Source organism: Phaeodactylum tricornutum, chromosome 1, assembly GCF_000150955.2.
Source record: "Phaeodactylum tricornutum CCAP 1055/1 chromosome 1, whole genome shotgun sequence".
Classification (NCBI taxonomy): Eukaryota; Bacillariophyta; class Bacillariophyceae; order Surirellales; family Neidiaceae; genus Phaeodactylum; species Phaeodactylum tricornutum.
The window spans coordinates 838404-858540 of NC_011669.1; the positions used below are offsets into that span (position 1 = coordinate 838404).

Here is a 20137-nt window from a genome sequence, read left to right on the forward strand (position 1 = left end):
CAGTCAAACGCGCTTGCAGCCCGTACATCTTATCCTTTGCGTAACCTTATGCATGTGTCAAAAGCACGCGTCAAAACGTTCTGACAAGGAAGAAGAACATGATTTCCTCCCAACTTGTGGAGTGGGTTGGGACACGAAGACCGTTCATGCCAGATCTTTGTGAGACTATACAAAAGTCGTTTCACAGGCGTCAATCCAACAGGTTAAACGTTTTGCTACTCATCAATTGGTCGTCCGGTTCTCAACCAGGTGTCAAATTGTGAACTGAATTTGAGTCTCGGAATTGCCTGAGTTTGGAAGTCCCGGAAGTCATCGGGATCAAATCCCATGTGCTCGCAGAAGGCAGCGTCCGACGAACTCACCAAAATGTGCAATGGCGGTTTTGCGGGCAATGCTAGCCCTTTGGGGCTGCGCGATTTATTCGTTTCGATCGTGTCACAGCAGCAGAAGTAGTGCCAGCGGGGGAGGAGGCGATGAAACAAGGACGCTGCCAGGTACCTACCACGCAATGTAGGACTTTTCGCAGATTCGAAAGGTGCAATACCATTGGCAACATTATTCCAATCAGCATCTAAGAAAATGTACTTCGTGCGATTATAGAACTTGACCGTCGGTCGCAAATTGCCTTCTAGACTCAATGTAAGAACTGTTGGGTATTCCTTTAACAACGCTGCCAAAGCAGGCTGCCTCATCAAGCTAACCCCTGAGCCACCCTTCAATTGATTTCCGATCTCCGTCGTTGGATTTCCTTGCATGACAACTGACTGTTTAGCGGTAGTCCCCCACACGCAGGAGAGAAACTCAATGGTAGGGACAATATTCGTAGCCAGGCTCAGCGAATAGACAGCGGGTGCACGCGTCAAAATGCGAGCCGCCAACGAGGAATTTGATCTTTTGTGACTGCCAAGCTTAGAGATGTTGCTGTTGCTGCAGATGTCAATGCTGTTAAAATACTCTACTTTGGCGCGTAAGTTCGTAATCGAGAGACAAAGCAACCCGGGATGGGCAACGATGCACCGACGCAATTCCGAGGATACGTCATCGGTATCATACTTAGCGAGGACTTGACTTAAAAAGCGTACAGTGGGCTGCAAATTATCAACTAAAGATAATCCCAAGACTGCACCACCACTCCCAAATACCACTGTTGAGATATCGCGTGGATCCAGTTGCCACTGTGCTCTCAAATAGTCAAGCGCTGGTTGGAGCTTCTTTTCCACCGATAATTGCAGAATCTGGGGATGAGAAGACACCACTTTACCGATCGCCTTGTTGATTTTTACCTCATCTGAATATCCTCCATCTTGTAAAACATTTTTCAGAAAGAATACGTTGAGGAACAATTGCGCCAATTTTATTTGAAAGACAAATGGAGCTGTGCGTTTTAACTTGGACACTGTCGCTATGGACAAGTCCAATTCGTCTTGCAGAAACACCGTGACTGCATCGAGCGCATCGGTGTCATATCCAACTCCCGTCGTCAAGAGCAAGTCAGGATTTCGAGACACAGCTTGGTAAAACAATTCCTCGTCGTAGAGCTGTCGCAAAAAGGCCACCGTTGGTTGCAAATGAGTTCGCACGTTCTTTCGCAATATTCGAGGCGACTGCTGGAGAACGGATACCACCAGCTCCCCGTCGCTTGGGAAAGCTTCCTCCAAGAAGTCGAGCACTTGGCGGACCTGACTGGATGAGAGTCTGTCGGCGTTACGGTACAAAAAGTTACGAGTTTTATTCCAGTGCCTTGGGTTCGGAGTGTCGGCTAGCATGCGGTTCGCTTGCAGCTTTTCGCAACGAGCTGTAATAATATGTAACAGTTTTCGTACCGCATCGTTGCCACGCCCTTTCTTGGGCTCGGATTCTGGCGAAGAAGATGCCCAGCAAACGAGTCTTGTCGACGAGAAGGCATGTAACGGAGAATAATGAGGCCGAGAGAGAACTGCGGATCTTGTGACCGAAAAAGCTGTCGCTAGCACGGCAAACATCACGCTAAAGGATACAACTGCCGATAACAAAACGTAGGATCGGATGTTTAGGGTATGGTGACCTTTGGAGGACGGTTGGACCATCGCGGACACCACTCGAACATGTTAATGGATCGCCTAAAGTAAGAGTGCCAAATTCTGGTTTATTGTTCTACATAACGTTTTCAATCGGGGCCGTCGGAAATTGAACTGGGAAAGTGCAAATCCGATATGTTTCGATAGGAAGTATGACGACAGTCACTGCGACTGTCGGATCCAGGATTTATAGACGTGTTCATGTCGGACAGCTGCAGCAGTCAGACTTGATTGGCTACTTCGAAAACAGGTTCGCCACGCAAGGCATCGATGTAGGCTGGGATTTACAGTGACCAAAGTACTGCTCGACATATCGTTTTTACTGTTACCGTTAGTTCGTTCCGATGAGAATGTTCGGACGGGAAGGTTAATTTTGATCGAGTGTGATCAGCTGTCAGCCACATCACGAGGCACGCAGAAACGAGAATGTTCTGTATCACCACATACCTTTTATTTCGAGCAACCAACCAACTCACTACCACAAGCATCAAAAGCTACAGCTACCGAGCCCAATGAGATCCTTCCTCGTAATTGGAATCCTCATTGCAATGCCTGCTTTAGGAATATGCGCTTTCGGAACAGGCACTATTTGCTACAGGTCACCGAAAACTCCAAGGCGCCAACCGACGCCGTTTTCCAGGGGATTGCTGAGCCGTCATCTCTTTGGAAATCGACAAAACAAGTTTCTCAAATCTGAATTCTTTCCCTTAGACGAGATCCCACAAGAAGAACGTGCTTTTCTTGAAGAAGTCAAGCTCCGTCCGAAATTTGACCGTGAATCGCTTATGGAAATTGTCATTCCCCTCATGGCTCCTTTTATCGCTTTTTTCAGCTACGATTTCGTGGCTTCTACCTTTGATTGGACAATTGACACACTTTCCGATTTGACGTCCGATAAGAACTGGGTAGCCGTCGATGGAGGTCGATACCAGGCAAGTATTATGACTCCCGTTACCAATGGTGTGGTTCTGCCAGCTGTGGCAGTCCTGTTCGCGACATTGACTTCCACTACCATCAGCACCTTGCGTATGCGTCAAGTAGAAGTACTTCGCGCCATTAACATGGAAGCTGGCGAGCTGCGGGTACTGGAGTCTATAGTGGCAGTATTTCCGGACGGTGATCTCAAGGATCGTTGTCGAAATTATCTGATTCAGTACACATCCCGCATTATTGCTGAAAGTCAACCCCACAGCGGTTTCGTTGGCGATGACTTTTCTAGCATCAACCCCCGCCGTGGTATGGACAGCGAGCTTAACGGATTTCTGCAGCAGCTCAACTTGTTTACGCCCGACATCTCGTCTCATTTGGCGGAAGAATCATACGCTGCTCTTGCGCGTTTACGTGAACAACGATATAACCGTATTTCGGCCCTTGAAGTGACCTACCCTGGTCTCCATTACGCCATCCTCGCGGCTTTGGCCATCGCCGAATGCACAGGCTTCCTCATGGAAGCCAATCAAGAGTTGCTTGTATTTTTGAACGCTGTACAGCTAAAAATCTTGTGGAGCATGCTGGTCGGCACCTTTGTCGCCTGCTTTACTGTATTTTACGATCTTCGGTATCCATTTTCAGGGTCTTACCAAATTTCAGCAAGTGTCGACCAATTGTACACGGTACGCATGGCTTTACAAGCACCTGTGACAAGTTTTCTTGAGCTCGAGTCGGAAACTAAAGGCTCAGACTCTGCAGTGACGACGGCGACGGACTCTTGGACTCCAGTGGCAAATGGTAGCAATTCTAAGTGTGTCGCGATCATGAAAGTAAATGGGGCTTCTAGAGGAACTTTAAATGGTGCTTTTCAAGAGAATACACCAGAAAAGGAGCCATTAGACGAGGGTATACCATCCAAGCCCTTTTCCAGAACCCAAAGTCTAAGGCAACAACAACAACATACAACGTCCTATCTCAGGAACGGATCAAGCCACACACCCGAGCCGTAGCACATCTTTTCTCCCCAAAAATATGCTGGACAACCTCACATAATACCTTTTTCTCGTTCTAGACATGGATGGAGGCAGAATAGCCTTGTGCATGCGCGAAACGACTAATAGCTTCGCGCTATATTTCGTATACGATTCCATGGAATCGATGATGCTCCGTGTAGAGGGTCACATCGGTTCAACATCCAGATAAAGTCAAGCAAAACTTTTAGAATAACGCAAACATTTTTAATCGATTTTTTTATTTTACGCACAATTATTGCTTCACGTCACTCAAGGATCGTTTTCGGGAAGAAATGGAGCACTGCCCGTATCGTCCAATGCGGATGGCACAGTCTGTACAGCAATACCAGGTTCGTCGTCATCTTGCGGTAATGGAGCGTGACGATCGTGGGAAGTTGCCATTGTTGATGGCCCTGACGAATAGTAATCCCCGTACAAAGTATTATCGGCGGACCGTATAACTTTGGAAATATCCCAGAGTTCTGATAGTTCGTTCCTGCGCCATCCCATGTATACCATGGTTCCCAAACAGCAAGGAACTAAATACAGCAACGCAGGCTGCCCCATATGCATGATTTGTACAGCCATGTTTGCCATGAGTAGACCTACCGCATAGGCTGCCACCATGGGAGGAAAGTATCCCCCACTGCACAATCCACAGCTGCAGCAGTAGCGCCGTTCTTGGCAATGATAAGATGTCAAGCTACCACTACCGCCGCCCATAACGCCCATCATTCGCTTAGCGGCATCAAAACGGGCGGCGAAACTCAGTAACAAACCAGGCAAGACGATATCTCCTAATCCAAGCAGACTTGAACCACCTTCGAAATCAAACAGGCGAGGGATAGTTAACAGCATGGGTAACGGATTTCCTCCCTGGCAGTTGGCGTCGTTGGGGTATTTTTCACACCATAGAGGATCCGCCGTCGGTGGTCCACCACTTGTCGCCACTGTAATCATGACAGACTTGCCTTGAAACAGCAACGGCGTCACGAAGACAAAAAAGATATCGTAGAAAAAAGCTACAACCAGCAAAATTGCCGCGACTCGAATGCTATTGAGTTTGATAACCTGCAGGAACATGACACACATGCAGGTACCAAAAATATCTTGCATGATCCAGAAAAAAGTAATTGATCCCGGGTCCCGCGCCACAAAAGCGATGATCAACCAAGAGAGACCCAAAGTGAATCCAATGACGTGCGCCATAATGTCACGCAATGATATATCACCAAAATCTTCTGTATTTGTTCGCCAAATGATTTGATTGCGAACTCGAAATTTCTTCATTAGCCGTTTCAAAAAAGGATCCACAACTACCTGACTGACAGCCTTACTGCAACCCATCGAGTAAAAAACTTTGACAATGCCATAGATCTTGAAATAGAACAAAACCAATAAACTCGAGCTGGCCATAATGATGAAGCCAAGTGCGTGGGCGGCAGTTAATTCCATATCTTCAGGAGGAGCCCTGGCCGACGACGCCGAGCGTTCAACGCCATCGTTCACTTTCGTTCTTGAGGAAGTAGTTGTATCTATACCTTGCCGGTGACGTTCTTGCCGGCGCAGCACTCTACGAATATAGTCATGGTAGTCGCCGGCGGAAAGATAGGCAGCTAATGCCGCGACTGATACTCCCAGAGCCCAAATTAGCAAGATCGCGGGATTGTACTGGGGCCGCCAACGTGTGTATAGTGTGACCAATACAACTTCGTTCTCTTCCATATCTTGCAGCAGTTGATTCGCTTGTTGCATAGAAAGGTAAGCGGCCGGAATTACGACTCGTTCCGTCAAAAGTTCATCAAAGTTGTTGTCTTGATATAACCAAATGTGCAAATCCCATGCGCAACACGCTTCCATCGTCGCCTGCCCATCCGTCGTCGAGGATTTACCCGTCAAGAGGCAGGCCTTGGAAGGGCAGCTTTCGAGATTGTCTGTAGCAGATCGCATACACAAGTTCTCCGAAGATTCGCCAGACAAAAGCGGATCGTTTTGCTGCGCATTGTAGGGCAACGGATCCAGCGAAAGCATTGCGGAGGGAATATGTGCTTGTCCGTTGGTGCAGTCAAAATCGTACAGCTCTAAAGGGTACGTGATATCCAATATCGAGTATTCGTAATCTTCTGTTTTGTTGGTGGTATTCAAATCGTATCGTGATGCTAGATTGCCGTAAATGAGAATCCCTTTGGCCCCGAGCTGTTGTGCGTGCCAGGCCTTCGTCTCAAACGAGCAAGTTCCTCGAGGGACTAGCATCATGGTGCCTCCATATTGGGTAGTGGTCGAAGAGTCGGTGATTTCTGACCCGCCAGTATGATTTTGACACAGCAATAGGTTGTCCTCGGGAGCTTTCGACAGCGACATTCGAGGATTGCTCGTCGGGTCCATGGATGGAAGCGACCCGAAGAATGCCTGTGAGGTCAGGATTGTATAGGTCGAACGGGAAGGCGCAGCATCACTTAAATGCACTTCCAACGCTTCCGTCTGTAGAATCCCCCCCACCATCACAAAACGTGACGCCAAGCAAGAGGAAGCCATTAACAGGAGCCATATGTGACGTGGCGAAGTGCAGGGAATCATGGTGATTTGGTTTCCTTGTATTTCTTGATTTCGGAGGCCAAGTGGATCGAAAAGGACGCAAGAGCAATCAAGTGATCGACAGCGGTAACACCAAGGACGGCGTTCAAGCAGCGCGCAGTCTTTGTCGCGTTGGGCACGAAAACTCACTGTCAAGAACTCTGCCACAACGAAAGCCAAATGGACTAGGTAGTAACGGAAACAGTGCTCCGGGAAACGTATCGTGTGCTGTCGTGCGGTCTCGTGCCAAAAGTTGTGTTTATCCAATAAGAACCACGGTCATAGTTTGAAAGATGAAAGTGTCTTGTTCTTAACTTTTCAACATGTCACAGGATGAAAGAGAGACAAATATTGGAAACATTATCATAGCCCAATGTTGTAGAACGACGTCTTTAAGAGAAAATGTTCCCCAATTGAACTGTGCGCAAATGTTTAGAGGGACAGTCCATCAGGACCACCATCGTTCCCTGATCGTTCTTTTGCGATATGGCAAGGAGTTCAAAGAAATAGTTCTAGGTGACAAAGTTTCTTGTTGAGCGCGGTGAGATGCGGCGAAAGCAAAGGTTGCCCCGCGTAGCAGTACTACCGGTAGCTCTATTGGTTTTGGAGCTGATACTCGGTAGTCTGAGCAGTACCACGACGGCATCGGCATTCCTCTTTAGCCAAGCTGGCCAACTCTCGCACAGTCACCGAAAAGTAGCATCGCCAACAACGTGCCTTCAACGACACGCATCCGAAGGAACTAGTTCCAATGAGATTAAACAAAATTTCCTGGACACCTCTGTGCCGGGACCATCGTTGGCCACCAAGCCAGATTATGAAAAGACGGCGATTGGACCGCTCGGCCGATGGATGGATTTGCTGTTCCTCCGCGTGTTCCGGCGAAAACTCGCTGGCCACGTCGGCGGAGCGGATTCGTCACGCAACGTGACAGATTTTATGGGGATCATCGATCTCGCTGCCGCCATGAATAGGCGCTTCTCGCAAGGAAAAATCCACAGTGCTGCGCAACAAGTACTACGGGAGCTCTTTCCGTCCTGGATGCCGGGATCCTACGCTGTTTTGTTTTCCAAACCATTTCCAGCGGTACGTCAGTTGCAGGGGGTTGTGACCTATTCACAGTCAGTACCGATAATGATTCGTTTTTTTTTAATTATTGTTCTCACTGTGCCAGATCAAATTGATTAGTTCTCCTCTCGAATGAACGCATGGGCGACGAAAGTTGCGGGAACATGGCTTATGGGCGAATGTGAGATTAATGACGTTGTGGTAGACGGTGGTGAGGTGGGTGAGGGCCAAGGTTTGTTGGTAAAACGCTGTCGTTTTCTGGAGGAAAGTGGCTGCGCATCTATTTGTGTCAATTCGTGCAAAATCCCGACCCAGAATTTTTTTGCCCAGGACATGGGGCTGCCACTCACCATGGAACCGAATTATGAAACATTCGAATGTCAGTTCTCTTTTGGGCGAACACCCGATTCGAGCACCGAACTTGATGCAAAAAGCACCCCTTGCTTGTCACGGTGTCCGACTTTCGGGTCGTTGCGGTTACAACACCAAGACGATAGTTCATTTCCGTTTACCTCAGCTCAACAGCAAGTAGCCACAACTGCACCATCTCCATGTTCTATGATGGGGGAATGAGGATGCCATTCTAGATGATACCATTAAAATGACAGGACGATGGATTACGGCTAGCTATTATTGCACTTTTCTGTTCAGTTAGTAGCAAAGATGAAAAGAGCACTACTCAAAATCCATATCAAAAGCTCCTTCAGTATCGGGATTGTATTCACTGTCAGCAGCATATTCTGGAGGAATATCCGTTAAATTGAGAGCAACATTTGAGTTTCCGGCTTGAGTAGAAGCAAACGATGTCGGTCGAGAATATGTATCATCCGAAGAAAACTCCAAGAGTGCATCCGTAATTGACGAATTGTTTGTACTGTAGACCGAAGGCTCCATGACTGTGGAGGCAGAGCCTGCAAATGGCGCAACTGTCTGTGGAGGCATCGATGCGAGCACATAACTTGAGTGCAATGATGCCCCGTCCCTCTGTGAATGTAGAATTGGTGTTGGGTCTGAAATCGACCGAGATAAGAGAGCGTTGTTCCCGTCGGCATCACGCGGTAGTTCTCTCTGTGAACCAGACTCTGTATCTTGTTCAACTCTACGTTCTTTCAAAATTGGAGTGTTTAGTAGGATCTCGAAAGCGGTGTGTGAAGCCGACAGCATTTCCGTTGGGATAGGTCGGAACGAATCCTCATCGCTGAAAGCTACCGCTCGCGCGTTGAATGGCGCATCATGCTCCAAGGTTGGTTCCGAGCCAGGGCCATTCAAAGTCGATGCTTCAATCATAGCAGAGAGAGATGAAGTAGTGGTGTCGTGCTGCTTCTCCAATTTTTGATTCGTCAACTTCTGTTTCTGGTCTTGGCTTCTTTGCCGCATTCGCTCACTAATATTAACAGTCGGGGATGGCATCGACCCAACAGTATTGGTATGAAATTTGACACGTCGATCAATGTTTCGAATGCTTCCCGTTCGCTTGTCGCGATAGCTCGCCGGCCCGTCAAAAAAACGCCTTTGTGCGTGAGAGTCTCGAAGGGACCCGTATGATGTTTCACTAGGCTTGTTCTCATCCAGACTAGTCTTCAGGCTCCCTTCGACGTCTCGTTCATAAACAGCAGACATAGGTGGAGGCAACATGCTTTGCTCAGCAAGAGAATCAAAATTCATTGGCACCGACCCCAAGTGCGGTGCTCGCAGAAATCGTAACGGCAAGGATCGTGCCCCGGTATTCTCTGGCGAAAAGCCTATAGCGTCTACGTCCCCGTCCGCGTCAATTGTTGGAAAATACTCGTCATCATCGTCATCTGTACTATAGCTGTTTGTTCCCTCCCTTCGCACTATCGCTATCGGACGGGATGGAAGCGTAGAAAGAGGCGCTGCCGCGAGTGTAGGATTCTGAACAAGCTGATAGTTCGGTGATGGCTCTTGACGCGGTTGTTGCGAGTCGTCTGAGCCCCGTTCGCTTCCACCGGGTGGACATCTATGAGCCATGGATTGCCACTTCACAGTCAAATGATGTCGAAAAATCTCAGGAAAAGATTGCGTGGACAAAGGAAAATAAGAGTTGTCAACTTTCCCAACGCATCATGGCCGAACCCGAAAAAGCTGTTCGTTGCTATGAGATATGTTGGGTTCCATCATATCAAGGGAAGGCGATCGTCCTCGGAAACAAGCTCCAGTGGCGACTTATCCGTGGATTGTCGTACGACGACGAATATGCGAGTCCAATATTGTAGAATCCGGAATCTATTTCATCTCTTATAGTTCGCAAGAATCCATGGGAACGACACCTGGCAGTTGACTGTGATGGTTTCACAATTTCCACAGTCGATGTGAAGATCAAGCAAGGCCTTGGGAGTCCCATCAGTTCTACTAGCAAGCCAAGCTACACATCGACTGTGAGACCCACCCAACTCAGCTGAATTTAGACGAAAGAGACTTACTATGGGTGTACCTTTTAATCATGTTCGAAGAAGCACTCCAGTTGGTTGGACTGGCAGATTGGACTCGACTTGCGCAAAATTTGGTCTTCTTGCTTGTGTATGGCTTGCGGTAGCCTGTCCAGTGCAAGCTTCCTCAGCTCGACAAGGAGCAAGGATATTGAATCCTGGCAAATGCACCAAACATTTAATATCTACCACGTTGTCGACCCGTGGCGGTAGCAGTCAAGTTCCCCACGATTTTCCCCAGACTTCAGGGTTTGCCCGGGTCCCTAGTGACGGGACGATGTACCCGGAAGCGTACGCAGGCGCACCCGTCCCAGAAAACGACGACCCGTTCCACGAGACAGTGCAAGAGCGAGTCGACTACTGGCGTACTCAACAACGACAACAGGCCGCAGCTAATATGTACTCTCCGCGAGACGAAAAAGGAAGGATGAAACTCTTGACTTCGGTCGGAAAAGGTTCCCGCGCTCTCATTTTCTTTGTCCTGATGTGGAGAGATGTTCATCTCTACGAAGTTGCTGATCAACTCAAGAGCGGATTAACGCGGCTTTTCTTTGTTATTCCTTTGGCCGTGCTATTTATCGCCAACATGGCGGGGGCTGTGGCATCCATCACGTCACCTTCACAATCCGCAAAGAAACGTCTGAAAGCGATCCTCAATCTAGACAAGCTTTTGGAAGTTCTACTGATCGTGTTTTACTTCCTGCGACTTACTATTGCACCTTCGAAATATACACCGCGCGAAATATACATTTCCAATACGTTACATTCAGTGTTTTTCATACTACAATGTCAGGCCTTTACTAAAATGTCCTGGGACGAGACCGCTGCGCAACCTGTTAACTCATACACCACCATGGAGCCCGAGAAGGCATCGACAACACCAAGTAGTACCTTGGCAGATGATGGATGGTATGATAGTCAAGCAATAGGGGATTTTAAAAAAACTAAGTTCTAATTGTCTTGACAATATCTTCAACTACCGTCGGTGTGTCCGTAGGCAAGAACACATATTCACGGTAAAGAAAGGCACATTCTACGAGCCGTCTACCATCTTCAAGTAGATTAACTATCTCTAGGTAAGTTAGCGAAGATTGGTACTGGCTCTCTTGGCCGCCAAGGTCAATAGATTGTACTCTTCCTTGAAGCGATGATCTCCATGATAGATCACGAAACAGAAACGGATTCTGGCTCCGTGGAAGCCCCTAAAAGATTATCGTCTGGAGCTCTCAGGTATTGCTCAGGCGGACTCGTAATTGATGAGGTCATCTTGGATAAATCCGGGACCGTAACCTTATCAGCATCGAACGCAGGAGTAGTATCCGTCATCGGACGACCAGCTTCAAATTTTTCGATCACTCCCCGAATTGAAGGAATCTCTGCAGCTTTTGACATTGCTTTCCGGGCGCTATCATCCATTCCGTGGTGCCGAGCCGCCTTCTCCATAAGGTCATTGACATCCAAAGGGATTCGATTCCGAAGACGGGCCTCTGCAAGAAGCTTTTGCTGGCCAAGCTCATGCGCCATTTTTAAAGCGTCCAGGCGCTTAGTGAAGGCCAGGGATAGTATATCCAGATCAGATTTTAGCTGCTGGTCAGTCGCCAAGTCAGGTTCCAGTTCGAGTAGACTAGCGCCCGGGCGTAGTCGAACAGAGTCAGGTGTGAAGATAGTGGCCGCATCGTCGATGTTCAAAGAAGACGTCGCTGTGTTTAGGCGGTCAACGGATCCAGATGTGCTAGCGCCCATTGCAATTGTTGCTGCTTGGCCAATGTCATGTGCGCTATCTCCAGACATAGCCGTCCTACTTCCGCTCTCAAACTGCCCAGAATTTGAGCTTCCAGAGTCGCGCTCTTTCCCTCGTTTCTCTTTCATGGCGCTCATTCGCTTCTGCAAACGAGACATCACCTTCAGAATTGCAGCGAGTCCAGGCTTACGGGAGGATGCATCCGCCATTTTCTGGTATTTCGCCCGTGCGTCTGCGTTTGTTGTAGACGTCGCTCCGCGATGCATCTCTCGCAGTGCCATGACGTCTTGCTTCACAAATGGATGTGAGCTGAGCAAGGCTGAGTCGTGCCGTTGGCTCGGGTCTTTCTGACAGCAGCACCGGACGAAATCTAACATTTCCGGCGACCAGTTGTCAGGATCTGCCAGCGTTGGAGCTGGTTTCGTTGGAATCACGAAAATGGCACGAAGGGGATGCAGATTTACGTGCGGTGGCGCGCCTTCTGCCATTTCGATTGCTGTAATTCCTAAACTCCATACGTCAGCTCGTCCATCGTAGTGTGACTCTCGAATGACTTCCGGTGCCATCCAGTAGGGAGAGCCGACCACGGTTTTACGTTTGTTGAGGGTATTCGTAAGCTCAGCAGAAACACCAAAATCTGCCAGTTTGACGTGTCCATCGTCGGTCAATAGAACGTTGCCACATTTAATGTCGCGATGACACACATTCGCGACACCGTGCAAATATTCTAAACCCAAGACAATGGAAGCACAAACTGCACGAATGCAATCTTCCGGTAGCGATTGTGCCCCGCTTGCTTCCAGTAGGTCCGTCATACTTCCACCCTCACAGTATTCCATAACAATCCACATTTCCCCCGGTTTATTTGATGGAGATTTAATAAAACATTCGAAGTAGCCAACAATGTACGGTGAATCGCACCGACTCAGAATATCGATTTCGCCCTTGATCTTTTCATCTTCACTCGCAGTTCCACCTGCATTCGGAATAATTTTTGTGGCGACGATGGCACCTGTCGGTTTGTGTTGTGTTTTGTATACTGCACCAAACGACCCCTCCCCCAAGAGAGTTAAAATTGTTAGGTCTGCAGATTTATCGCGTGAAATCTGATTCATGTGACGTCGTTGTATATTTACGATACACAACGCGAGTTTGTCCGGTGGAGATCGAGGAAATGGTACGGTATGCGGAAGGGGATCGAAGAAAGAGTAGCAAGTAGGAGAAGGTGTTAGCAAAAATGGCTGCAATGGAGGATGGCGATTCATTTCGACAGGTGTTCGAAAGGAAAGACAACTTTATCAGAGCGTATTTGTGACCTGACACTTTCACGCTCCATTAGTCACACCACTTTGAGAAGAAATTAAACGCTCTTTCACTATTACCACCACCGAATGCACTTCACGATTCGTTCGTAGAAAGCAAGATAAACTTCATTTAAAGCACATACAATCTTCATGTTCATCACTTCGGTGAAAGTGGACAAACTCAACTTCACCGTGAAATCCGGTCACGAGCGATTCTGTCGTAGGTAGAGCAGCGGTAAAACTGGAGTAGAATATGGAATCACCTCAGCATGAAATTGACACGGAAGAAGCACTATATGGAAAATATCCGCTTCGCTGTGATCCCGCGAGTAAATCGACTCTTTAGTTGACGCTGAGTTTCTCAGTCGCCAAACCATCAAAGAACGTACCGGCATGATGAAGTCTGGGTCTAATCTACTTCCTGAAAACACCTGCGATTGAGATTGTGGACATGCTGCTGTGAATCGGGTCGAGGCATTTCGATGTGCGGAACTGCCTCCATCACTTTTTGTCCCGCATGACCCGGATTTTACCTATTCGATTTTGGTGAACGTGTAGTTTCGCCGTCGAAAAGAAAGTCAAACCTGGGACAGCTTTCACGATATGTTGTATGTTGCTATCATCGAAGCAAATCGCTACGAGTTATTTGTTTTTCGAACCGACCGAAGTCCTTTTTGCTTGTGTCATTCACAGTCAGTAAACACAATAAATGAGCAAAATTGAAGAAGCAGCGATAGAGTATGACAGGATAGAAGACGGGACGACTCTCAGGTCTAAACGACCGCGAGAACACGACAGCCCCGTCAATAATGACGGTACCGATCACTACTCCAAACGTTTTAGAGACGGCGATAGATCGGACGAAGTTGAAAGCGTTCACACTGAAGTGGATGGGTATACAGAAGGATCTACAAACGGTGTTGACGATGGGAAATCAAGGTCTAGGTGGAAAGGTACGGTAGTTTCAGCTCTCTAGACTCTCCACGACTTTTTTGGCCTGTTTCTCACCGATAGCCAATTTACAAAATAAACGACACCGATACAGCACATCAGATAGTTGAGGACTATATCGACTTTGCAAGCCACATGATGCTGCTGCCGACTTCACAGCTTGGGCCATATGGGTACGACACATCGAGACGACAGTTTCCGTTGGAAACTGTATCGGCCCTAGCGTTCGTAGCTAGTCCATTGCGCAGGCCCACCGTAGTTGAGCGATGGTCGCCGTATGAGATTGCTATTTTCGAAGGTGCCATGGCACAATACGGCAAAGACTTTTATCATATTCACAAATTCATCAAGACAAAATCAACTCAGGAGATCATAGACTTTTATTATGTTTGGAAAAAGACGTCTCATTATAGACTATGGAAAAAAACGTATATCCCAGATTTCCTTGATGTTAGCGCAGGCGAAGCACGAAGTAAGAAGTAATTCGATATTTTATTCGACTTCATGAATTGTACGATCAATCAAGTGCGGAGCATCGGCAGATTTCGATTATATCTAACTTGAGTGTTTAAAAGTCATGGTCAACAATAACAAAAAGACTGTTCTTTCTTTGTCGATGAACGAGCTTGAGATTAGCCTTAAGGGTAGTAGCACTTGGTCGACTTTCTACTTCATTTTTGACATTGGCTTTGGAGTATGAGTAGGACTTATCTCAATTCTATGAGATTGTTTGTCTGGACGACAGTCTTTCGACTATGGTTATATTTTCTGACTTTCCTACCTGTATTCACACTTAACTGTAAGCGCGCAGTAAGTTTTAAAGAGAGACCATGATGTCGAGCATGATAAGTGGTTGTTGGAGGCAAGGAATAGAACCGACGGGAGAAGGATATTGCTCTTTGTACTATGAGATAGTAGAACATCTCAAGAAATGCACTGTCTTACCCGTCGTCAGCGTTCATTCTTCACTGTTATTTAGCTAAATGAATCCAGTTGTCGAGGAGTGTATACGGCTGCTTCGTCGTGATCACATCAAGGTCGTTGCTTTTGATATGGATCAGACGGCCGTGGCGATGCTTAGCCGTGGCCGACTGCGTCGAAATGATTTACAGTTTTACATTTCCAAAGCGAGCCCTGCTTTTTCTGAGCTGATTCCAGCGTTGTTCGACTATGGCTTCGGTCTAGCAATAGCAACTCATTCCGACGAAGCTGAATTCAGCGGCGACGTTAAACGTGAGACCCACATTTTGGGCAGCGAGCTAGCGAAAGCATTGGTGGACACAACATTTTCCGCTCTTATTGCTCGGTCCTTTTTCATTGTTGCTTACAATCCGCGATGGCATTTCGATGGGATGGAAGAGAATAAAAAGATCAAACGACATCACATGGAAGAGATCAAAAGCCATTTCGGTGTTGACGCGAAAGAAATTTTGTTTTTTGATGACACGGAAATTGTTGTGGAGGATTGCAACAAAACCTGCGGGGTCCGAACTATTGCTGTTGACCCTTCTGAAGCGTTTCAGCTGTCTGATCTTTTGAATGGTCTGATTAGATGAAGAACGCAAAGTTATTATTGGATTGCGCCGTCCTCAACTTATAACAAGGCAGCCCCTCTAGCACCAACAAGGCGCAGGGTAGAGACTGCCCGCGCATTTATCAAACAATCTACCATTCATTCCGGATGGGCGACAAAGGAGTTGTATCCAAATTGGTTTATTTAGAGTAAAATACTGGTTTGTGTCTGCCTGTAGTTGATTATAATTTTTTATTGTGATTAATGTAAATGGTTTGATTCCAAACTTGCTGTTACTATGAGCTTCTGAATTCACACTTTTGCAGATAGGTACAGAATTTTCACTTTTTAGCTTCATCCATCGCTTACGTCTGACCCGGGAAAAAGAAGAAAAGGTATCCCGGGTATTCTTTGGATTGGTGTCACAGTCAATATGGCAACTTCGTAGTTAGTACGCAGCTTGCCACCGCACAATTCGAATCGGATCTTGGATCGCCATCGAAGTCACAGTCAGTACGATCCAGCAAACACGAACTGTGTCTTTTCACATGATGATAGTTCTACATTTGCACAGTCGACTCCATCTGAAGTCCATAATACTAGCGGTCCTCTGTTTCAGTATTGTAAAAGCGTTTCTTGAACCAACAAACTTCTTAACAACTCGAAAGAAACCGAGCAGAACCACAACGTCCTCTTTCAAAATGTCCAACAAAAAGTTCGAGATCGAGATACTCTCCACGACGGCAGTCACTACCAAAGGTGGTCTGTTGCATCGAGTCAAGCACAAGTCGTCGTCCACCAACACTGATATGATTTTTGCCATTTTTCTGCCTTCCGTTTACAAGATTGGCACGAACAAAGCACCACTTCCTGCGATCTGTAAGTTCTGATGCTCAGATGATGAGTGGGAGCCGACATCGTATTTCAACGCAGTATTCTTACACAGATTTTGCTTTGCCGAAAAATTGTTGCGTTTGTTCACAGATTGGCTAAGCGGCCTGACATGCACAGATCAAAACTTTTGCCAAAAGGCTGGTGGTAGCGCCTTTGCGAGAGCCGAGGAGGAAGGCATCGCTATGATCATGCCAGATACGTCTCCCCGTGGGGAAGACATTCCATCCGATGACAGTTACGATCTAGGGACTGGAGGTGGCTTCTATGTAGATGCCACGAACGCCCCTTGGGATGCCAACTACAATATGGAATCGTATATTTCCAAGGAGTTGCCCGCTCTGGTGGAATCTGAATGGGGAGTTGGCGCCAATGGAGTGCGTTCGATATGCGGTCATTCGATGGGAGGACACGGCGCTCTCACGCTGGCGTTGAAAGCTCCTGCTGGATCATGGGCGTCTGTTTCAGCTTTTTCTCCCATTTGCCATCCCACTGCCTGCCCTTGGGGTGAAAAAGCCTTCAAAAACTATTTCGGATCGGTCGATGCAGGCAAACCTCACGATGCTACTTTGCTTCTAAAAAATAGTGGGACAGGTTCCATTTTTGACGATATTCTAATAGATGAGGGCACAAACGACGAATTTCGCGATGCGGGGCAGCTTTTAGTGGAAGATTTTGAGAAGGCTGCCGAAGAAGTTGGCCAAAAGTTAACGGTTCGTCGGCAAGACGGACACGACCATTCGTACCATTTTATTGCCGCCTTTATTGTGGACCATATCGGGTTCCATGCCAGTCGGCTCCGAAAAGCTGCTGGTAAAGCAGAACTTCGGATGGTTGAAAGGGAGGCTGGTAATCTTAGTGAAATGGTGGGTAAACCAATCAAATGCAAAGCAATGGTTGCTCGGGCTGCCAAGGAACCGTTAACTATGGAGGAGATAACAGTGGATCCACCGAAAGCAGGCGAAGTACGCGTCAAGGTGGTGGCGAATGCATTGTGCCATACAGACACCTACACACTAGAGGGAAAAGACCCAGAAGGTCTATTCCCCTGTATCCTTGGTCACGAAGCTGGATGCATCGTCGAATCCGTCGGAGAAGGTGTAACCACTGTTAAACCTGGCGACCATGTCATTCCGTGAGTGATCTTGAATAGATCTTGATATGGTCGGTTCACATGATTACTGACTTTTCGTTTGTCTTTTTTAAATGATTCTGGTTTACGAAGATGCTACACGCCGCAGTGTGCGGAGAGCTCATGCATCTTCTGTCAAAGTCCTAAAACTAACCTTTGCCCATCTATCCGTGGGACCCAAGGGAAAGGCGTCATGCCCGATAATACGGTTCGCTTCAAGGATAAAAACGGAAATCCTATTTACCACTTCATGGGATGCAGTACTATGTCGGAATATACAGTCCTTTCCGAGATCTCTTGCGCCAAGATTGCTCCTGAAGCGCCTTTGGAAAAGATGTGCCTATTTGGTTGCGGAGTTTCAACTGGCCTTGGAGCTGTTCTCAACACTTGCAAGGTCGAGCCCAACTCGTCAGTCGCTGTTTTCGGACTTGGTGCTGTCGTAAGTAGCCGCGTTTCACGATTCGGTTTGTGCTGTATTATTGTTTCTAAGGTCATGGCATCTTTTTATCAGGGGTTGGCTGTTGTTCAAGCTGCGAAAATGGTTGGCGCTAGTCGCATCATTGCTGTAGATATCAACGCATCCAAATTCCAGGCGGCAGTAGACCTTGGAGCCACCGATTGTGTCAATAGCGCCGAGCTGGACAAGCCTGTTCAGCAGTATATTGCAGGCGATTTAACCCAGTGGGGTGTTGACTACACTTTTGACTGTACGGGAAACACTTCAGTCATGCGTGCTGCGTTAGAATGTGCTCATCGTGGCTGGGGCACTTCTTGCGTTATCGGTAAGGGTTATAAGACGTGATGCCACGTCATTTACTTTGTGGCACCCAAAAACTTATATCCCTCAACTGTCTCTTTATTTCTCAACAGGAGTGGCTGCCTCTGGCCATGAAATTTCAACTCGTCCATTCCAGCTCGTAACTGGTCGCATCTGGAAAGGCACTGCATTTGGAGGCTACAAAAGTCGAACCGATGTCCCAAAATTGGTTCGACAGCATCTGGATGGGAACTTACCGATCGACCATTTTATTACGCATGTTTTCCATGGGGTTGAAAAAACCAACGATGCCATCAATGCTATGCATGCTGGCAATTGTCTTCGTGCCGTCGTTCACTACTAACTGTAAGTTCACTCTGACAAAGGACACACAGTGAAGAAATACTTACATAGTTTACAGTTAGCACTATCACGCAACGTTTTGTGTAAATGAAATTTCAAGAGTCGTAGCCAAACGTGCAGCCGCAACAGTAAGTTGATGCTCCACAAACGGTAATCGCGTTTCATAGTACGCATGGCTGAGATGCGTTCCGTCACCGATGGCGGTTCCGTCGACGTTCCGATACGCCCATATCAAGGCGTATTCGAGAGATTGCTCGGACCATTCTGACACGCATGTCTGCTGAGCACCATTAGGGCAGGATGTCCATACGTCCCATTCCCCTGTACCTTGCGCCTGTATAATGCGTTCGTACAAGACTTTTTCCCAGAGAACTCTCGATTCCTTGTAGTTGAGCTTGACGCAGGTCTCGATTATCCCGGTATCCCAAACGGCATGTAGATTGTCAACGTGATGGTGTCGACCAGCTCGAAGATAGCCCAAGCGTCCGTCTTTGGGAGCAGTGTCTGCATTTCCGGGGCTGTACACAACGTGGATGGAATTACCACCCCGATCCGACGATCGAGAAACATGTAAAGGTTGATGAAGGTCGCCAACAAAGTGAGTTAAGAACATGAGACTGTCGCGAACCAGCAGCTCATCGCCGTATTCACGAGTCTCATCTCGACGAAACTTCTGTAGATGCCGTGTATAGTTTACCACCGCTCCAGCCACACAAATATCGTTTGCGCAATCCCGTTCGTACTCGAATCGGCACTCATCTTGGCTAATCTTTTGTGTCTCGTTGCGAACAGGACAACCTCCTTGAATCTGCTCGTCCATGACGTCCACGTAATGAAGCGGTCCGCTCCAAAAATACTCATGCGTACGCCGGACTGTGTCGGCCCAGTCCGCAACTTGTCCCAATGGAGAACAAGCGGTGCAGTTGTCGGGGATAGGGACATCCTGTAGAATATTCCGAACGGCGCTTTGCGATTGTTCCGACAACAACTTCCAGGCAAGATTTCCAACAACCTCGTGGCCTTCCTTTCCCCACGCCGTAACAAAGGAACCGCATTCTGACCATACAACGAACCAAAAGCAAAGGACTGTTCCAAACATTTTCGTGGGAAAATGAGTTTTCATGATTTCGATCGACAGATGCAATTACAATAAATGTGTTCGACGTGGGGATTCGATTTGACAACAAAACTCTTGAGAGATTAAACTTCACAGTCAACGCTTTCTCAAGAGGCAGCTAATATAAGGGTTAACAGTCGATCTCGCTTTACGGCGATGAGACGAATGATTTTGTGCATGGGGCCGGCCCCTGTACAACCACAGTCAAACTGTCAGAACTTGCGCCCCTGTTAACATTCCTTGCTAACTGTAACAGTTTGTCCATCTTTGTTCCTGTCG

The 20137-nt window shown here is 47.5% G+C and overlaps 11 protein-coding genes across 11 annotated transcripts; 6 read left to right on the forward strand and 5 right to left on the reverse strand.

The window, feature by feature from the left end:
• Positions 1-215: 215 nt before the first annotated feature.
• PHATRDRAFT_42698 (predicted protein) lies at positions 216-2091 on the reverse strand (the record flags this gene model as incomplete). The annotated part of the gene is made up of 1 exon (XM_002177136.1): positions 216-2091. The coding sequence occupies exon 1, from the start codon at positions 2064-2066 to the stop codon at positions 216-218; it is 1851 nt and encodes a 616-aa protein (XP_002177172.1). The 5' UTR covers positions 2067-2091.
• Positions 2092-2491: 400 nt separating this feature from the next.
• On the forward strand, positions 2492-3997 carry PHATRDRAFT_42699 (predicted protein; the record flags this gene model as incomplete). Its single annotated transcript, XM_002176626.1, has 1 exon — positions 2492-3997. The coding sequence occupies exon 1, from the start codon at positions 2570-2572 to the stop codon at positions 3995-3997; it is 1428 nt and encodes a 475-aa protein (XP_002176662.1). The 5' UTR covers positions 2492-2569.
• A 210-nt stretch (positions 3998-4207) lies between these two features.
• PHATRDRAFT_24547 (predicted protein) lies at positions 4208-5892 on the reverse strand. The gene is made up of 2 exons (XM_002177137.1): positions 4942-5892; positions 4208-4872 (listed from the first exon to the last, which is right to left on the reverse strand). The coding sequence occupies exons 1-2, from the start codon at positions 5858-5860 to the stop codon at positions 4271-4273; spliced, it is 1521 nt and encodes a 506-aa protein (XP_002177173.1). The 5' UTR covers positions 5861-5892; the 3' UTR covers positions 4208-4270.
• Positions 5893-7120: 1228 nt separating this feature from the next.
• PHATRDRAFT_31748 (predicted protein) lies at positions 7121-8215 on the forward strand (the record flags this gene model as incomplete). Its single annotated transcript, XM_002176627.1, has 2 exons — positions 7121-7660; positions 7763-8215. The coding sequence occupies 2 exons, from the start codon at positions 7121-7123 to the stop codon at positions 8213-8215; spliced, it is 993 nt and encodes a 330-aa protein (XP_002176663.1).
• Positions 8216-8317: 102 nt separating this feature from the next.
• PHATRDRAFT_42701 (predicted protein) lies at positions 8318-9748 on the reverse strand (the record flags this gene model as incomplete). The annotated part of the gene is made up of 1 exon (XM_002177138.1): positions 8318-9748. The coding sequence occupies exon 1, from the start codon at positions 9629-9631 to the stop codon at positions 8318-8320; it is 1314 nt and encodes a 437-aa protein (XP_002177174.1). The 5' UTR covers positions 9632-9748.
• A 336-nt stretch (positions 9749-10084) lies between these two features.
• PHATRDRAFT_42702 (predicted protein) lies at positions 10085-11049 on the forward strand (the record flags this gene model as incomplete). The annotated part of the gene is made up of 1 exon (XM_002176628.1): positions 10085-11049. The coding sequence occupies one exon, from the start codon at positions 10085-10087 to the stop codon at positions 11042-11044; it is 960 nt and encodes a 319-aa protein (XP_002176664.1). The 3' UTR covers positions 11045-11049.
• A 1074-nt stretch (positions 11050-12123) lies between these two features.
• PHATRDRAFT_9200 (predicted protein) lies at positions 12124-12945 on the reverse strand (the record flags this gene model as incomplete). The annotated part of the gene is made up of 1 exon (XM_002177139.1): positions 12124-12945. A coding segment is annotated over one exon (822 nt), but the record flags the coding sequence as incomplete, so codon positions are not given.
• Positions 12946-13766: 821 nt separating this feature from the next.
• On the forward strand, positions 13767-14584 carry PHATRDRAFT_42704 (predicted protein). Its single transcript, XM_002176629.1, has 2 exons — positions 13767-14087; positions 14180-14584. Exons 1-2 carry the CDS (start codon positions 13844-13846, stop codon positions 14566-14568), a joined length of 633 nt encoding a protein of 210 aa, XP_002176665.1. The 5' UTR covers positions 13767-13843; the 3' UTR covers positions 14569-14584.
• A 484-nt stretch (positions 14585-15068) lies between these two features.
• Positions 15069-15641, forward strand: PHATRDRAFT_31753 (predicted protein; the record flags this gene model as incomplete). The annotated part of the gene is made up of 1 exon (XM_002176630.1): positions 15069-15641. The coding sequence occupies one exon, from the start codon at positions 15069-15071 to the stop codon at positions 15639-15641; it is 573 nt and encodes a 190-aa protein (XP_002176666.1).
• Positions 15642-16173: 532 nt separating this feature from the next.
• PHATRDRAFT_17427 (predicted protein) lies at positions 16174-18810 on the forward strand. The gene is made up of 5 exons (XM_002176631.1): positions 16174-16477; positions 16583-17624; positions 17715-18060; positions 18133-18403; positions 18492-18810. Exons 1-5 carry the CDS (start codon positions 16300-16302, stop codon positions 18740-18742), a joined length of 2088 nt encoding a protein of 695 aa, XP_002176667.1. The 5' UTR covers positions 16174-16299; the 3' UTR covers positions 18743-18810.
• On the reverse strand, positions 18809-19789 carry PHATRDRAFT_9277 (predicted protein; the record flags this gene model as incomplete). Its single annotated transcript, XM_002177140.1, has 2 exons — positions 18809-19510; positions 19565-19789. Coding segments are annotated over 2 exons (927 nt in total), but the record flags the coding sequence as incomplete, so codon positions are not given.
• Between the last annotated feature and the right edge of the window lie 348 nt (positions 19790-20137).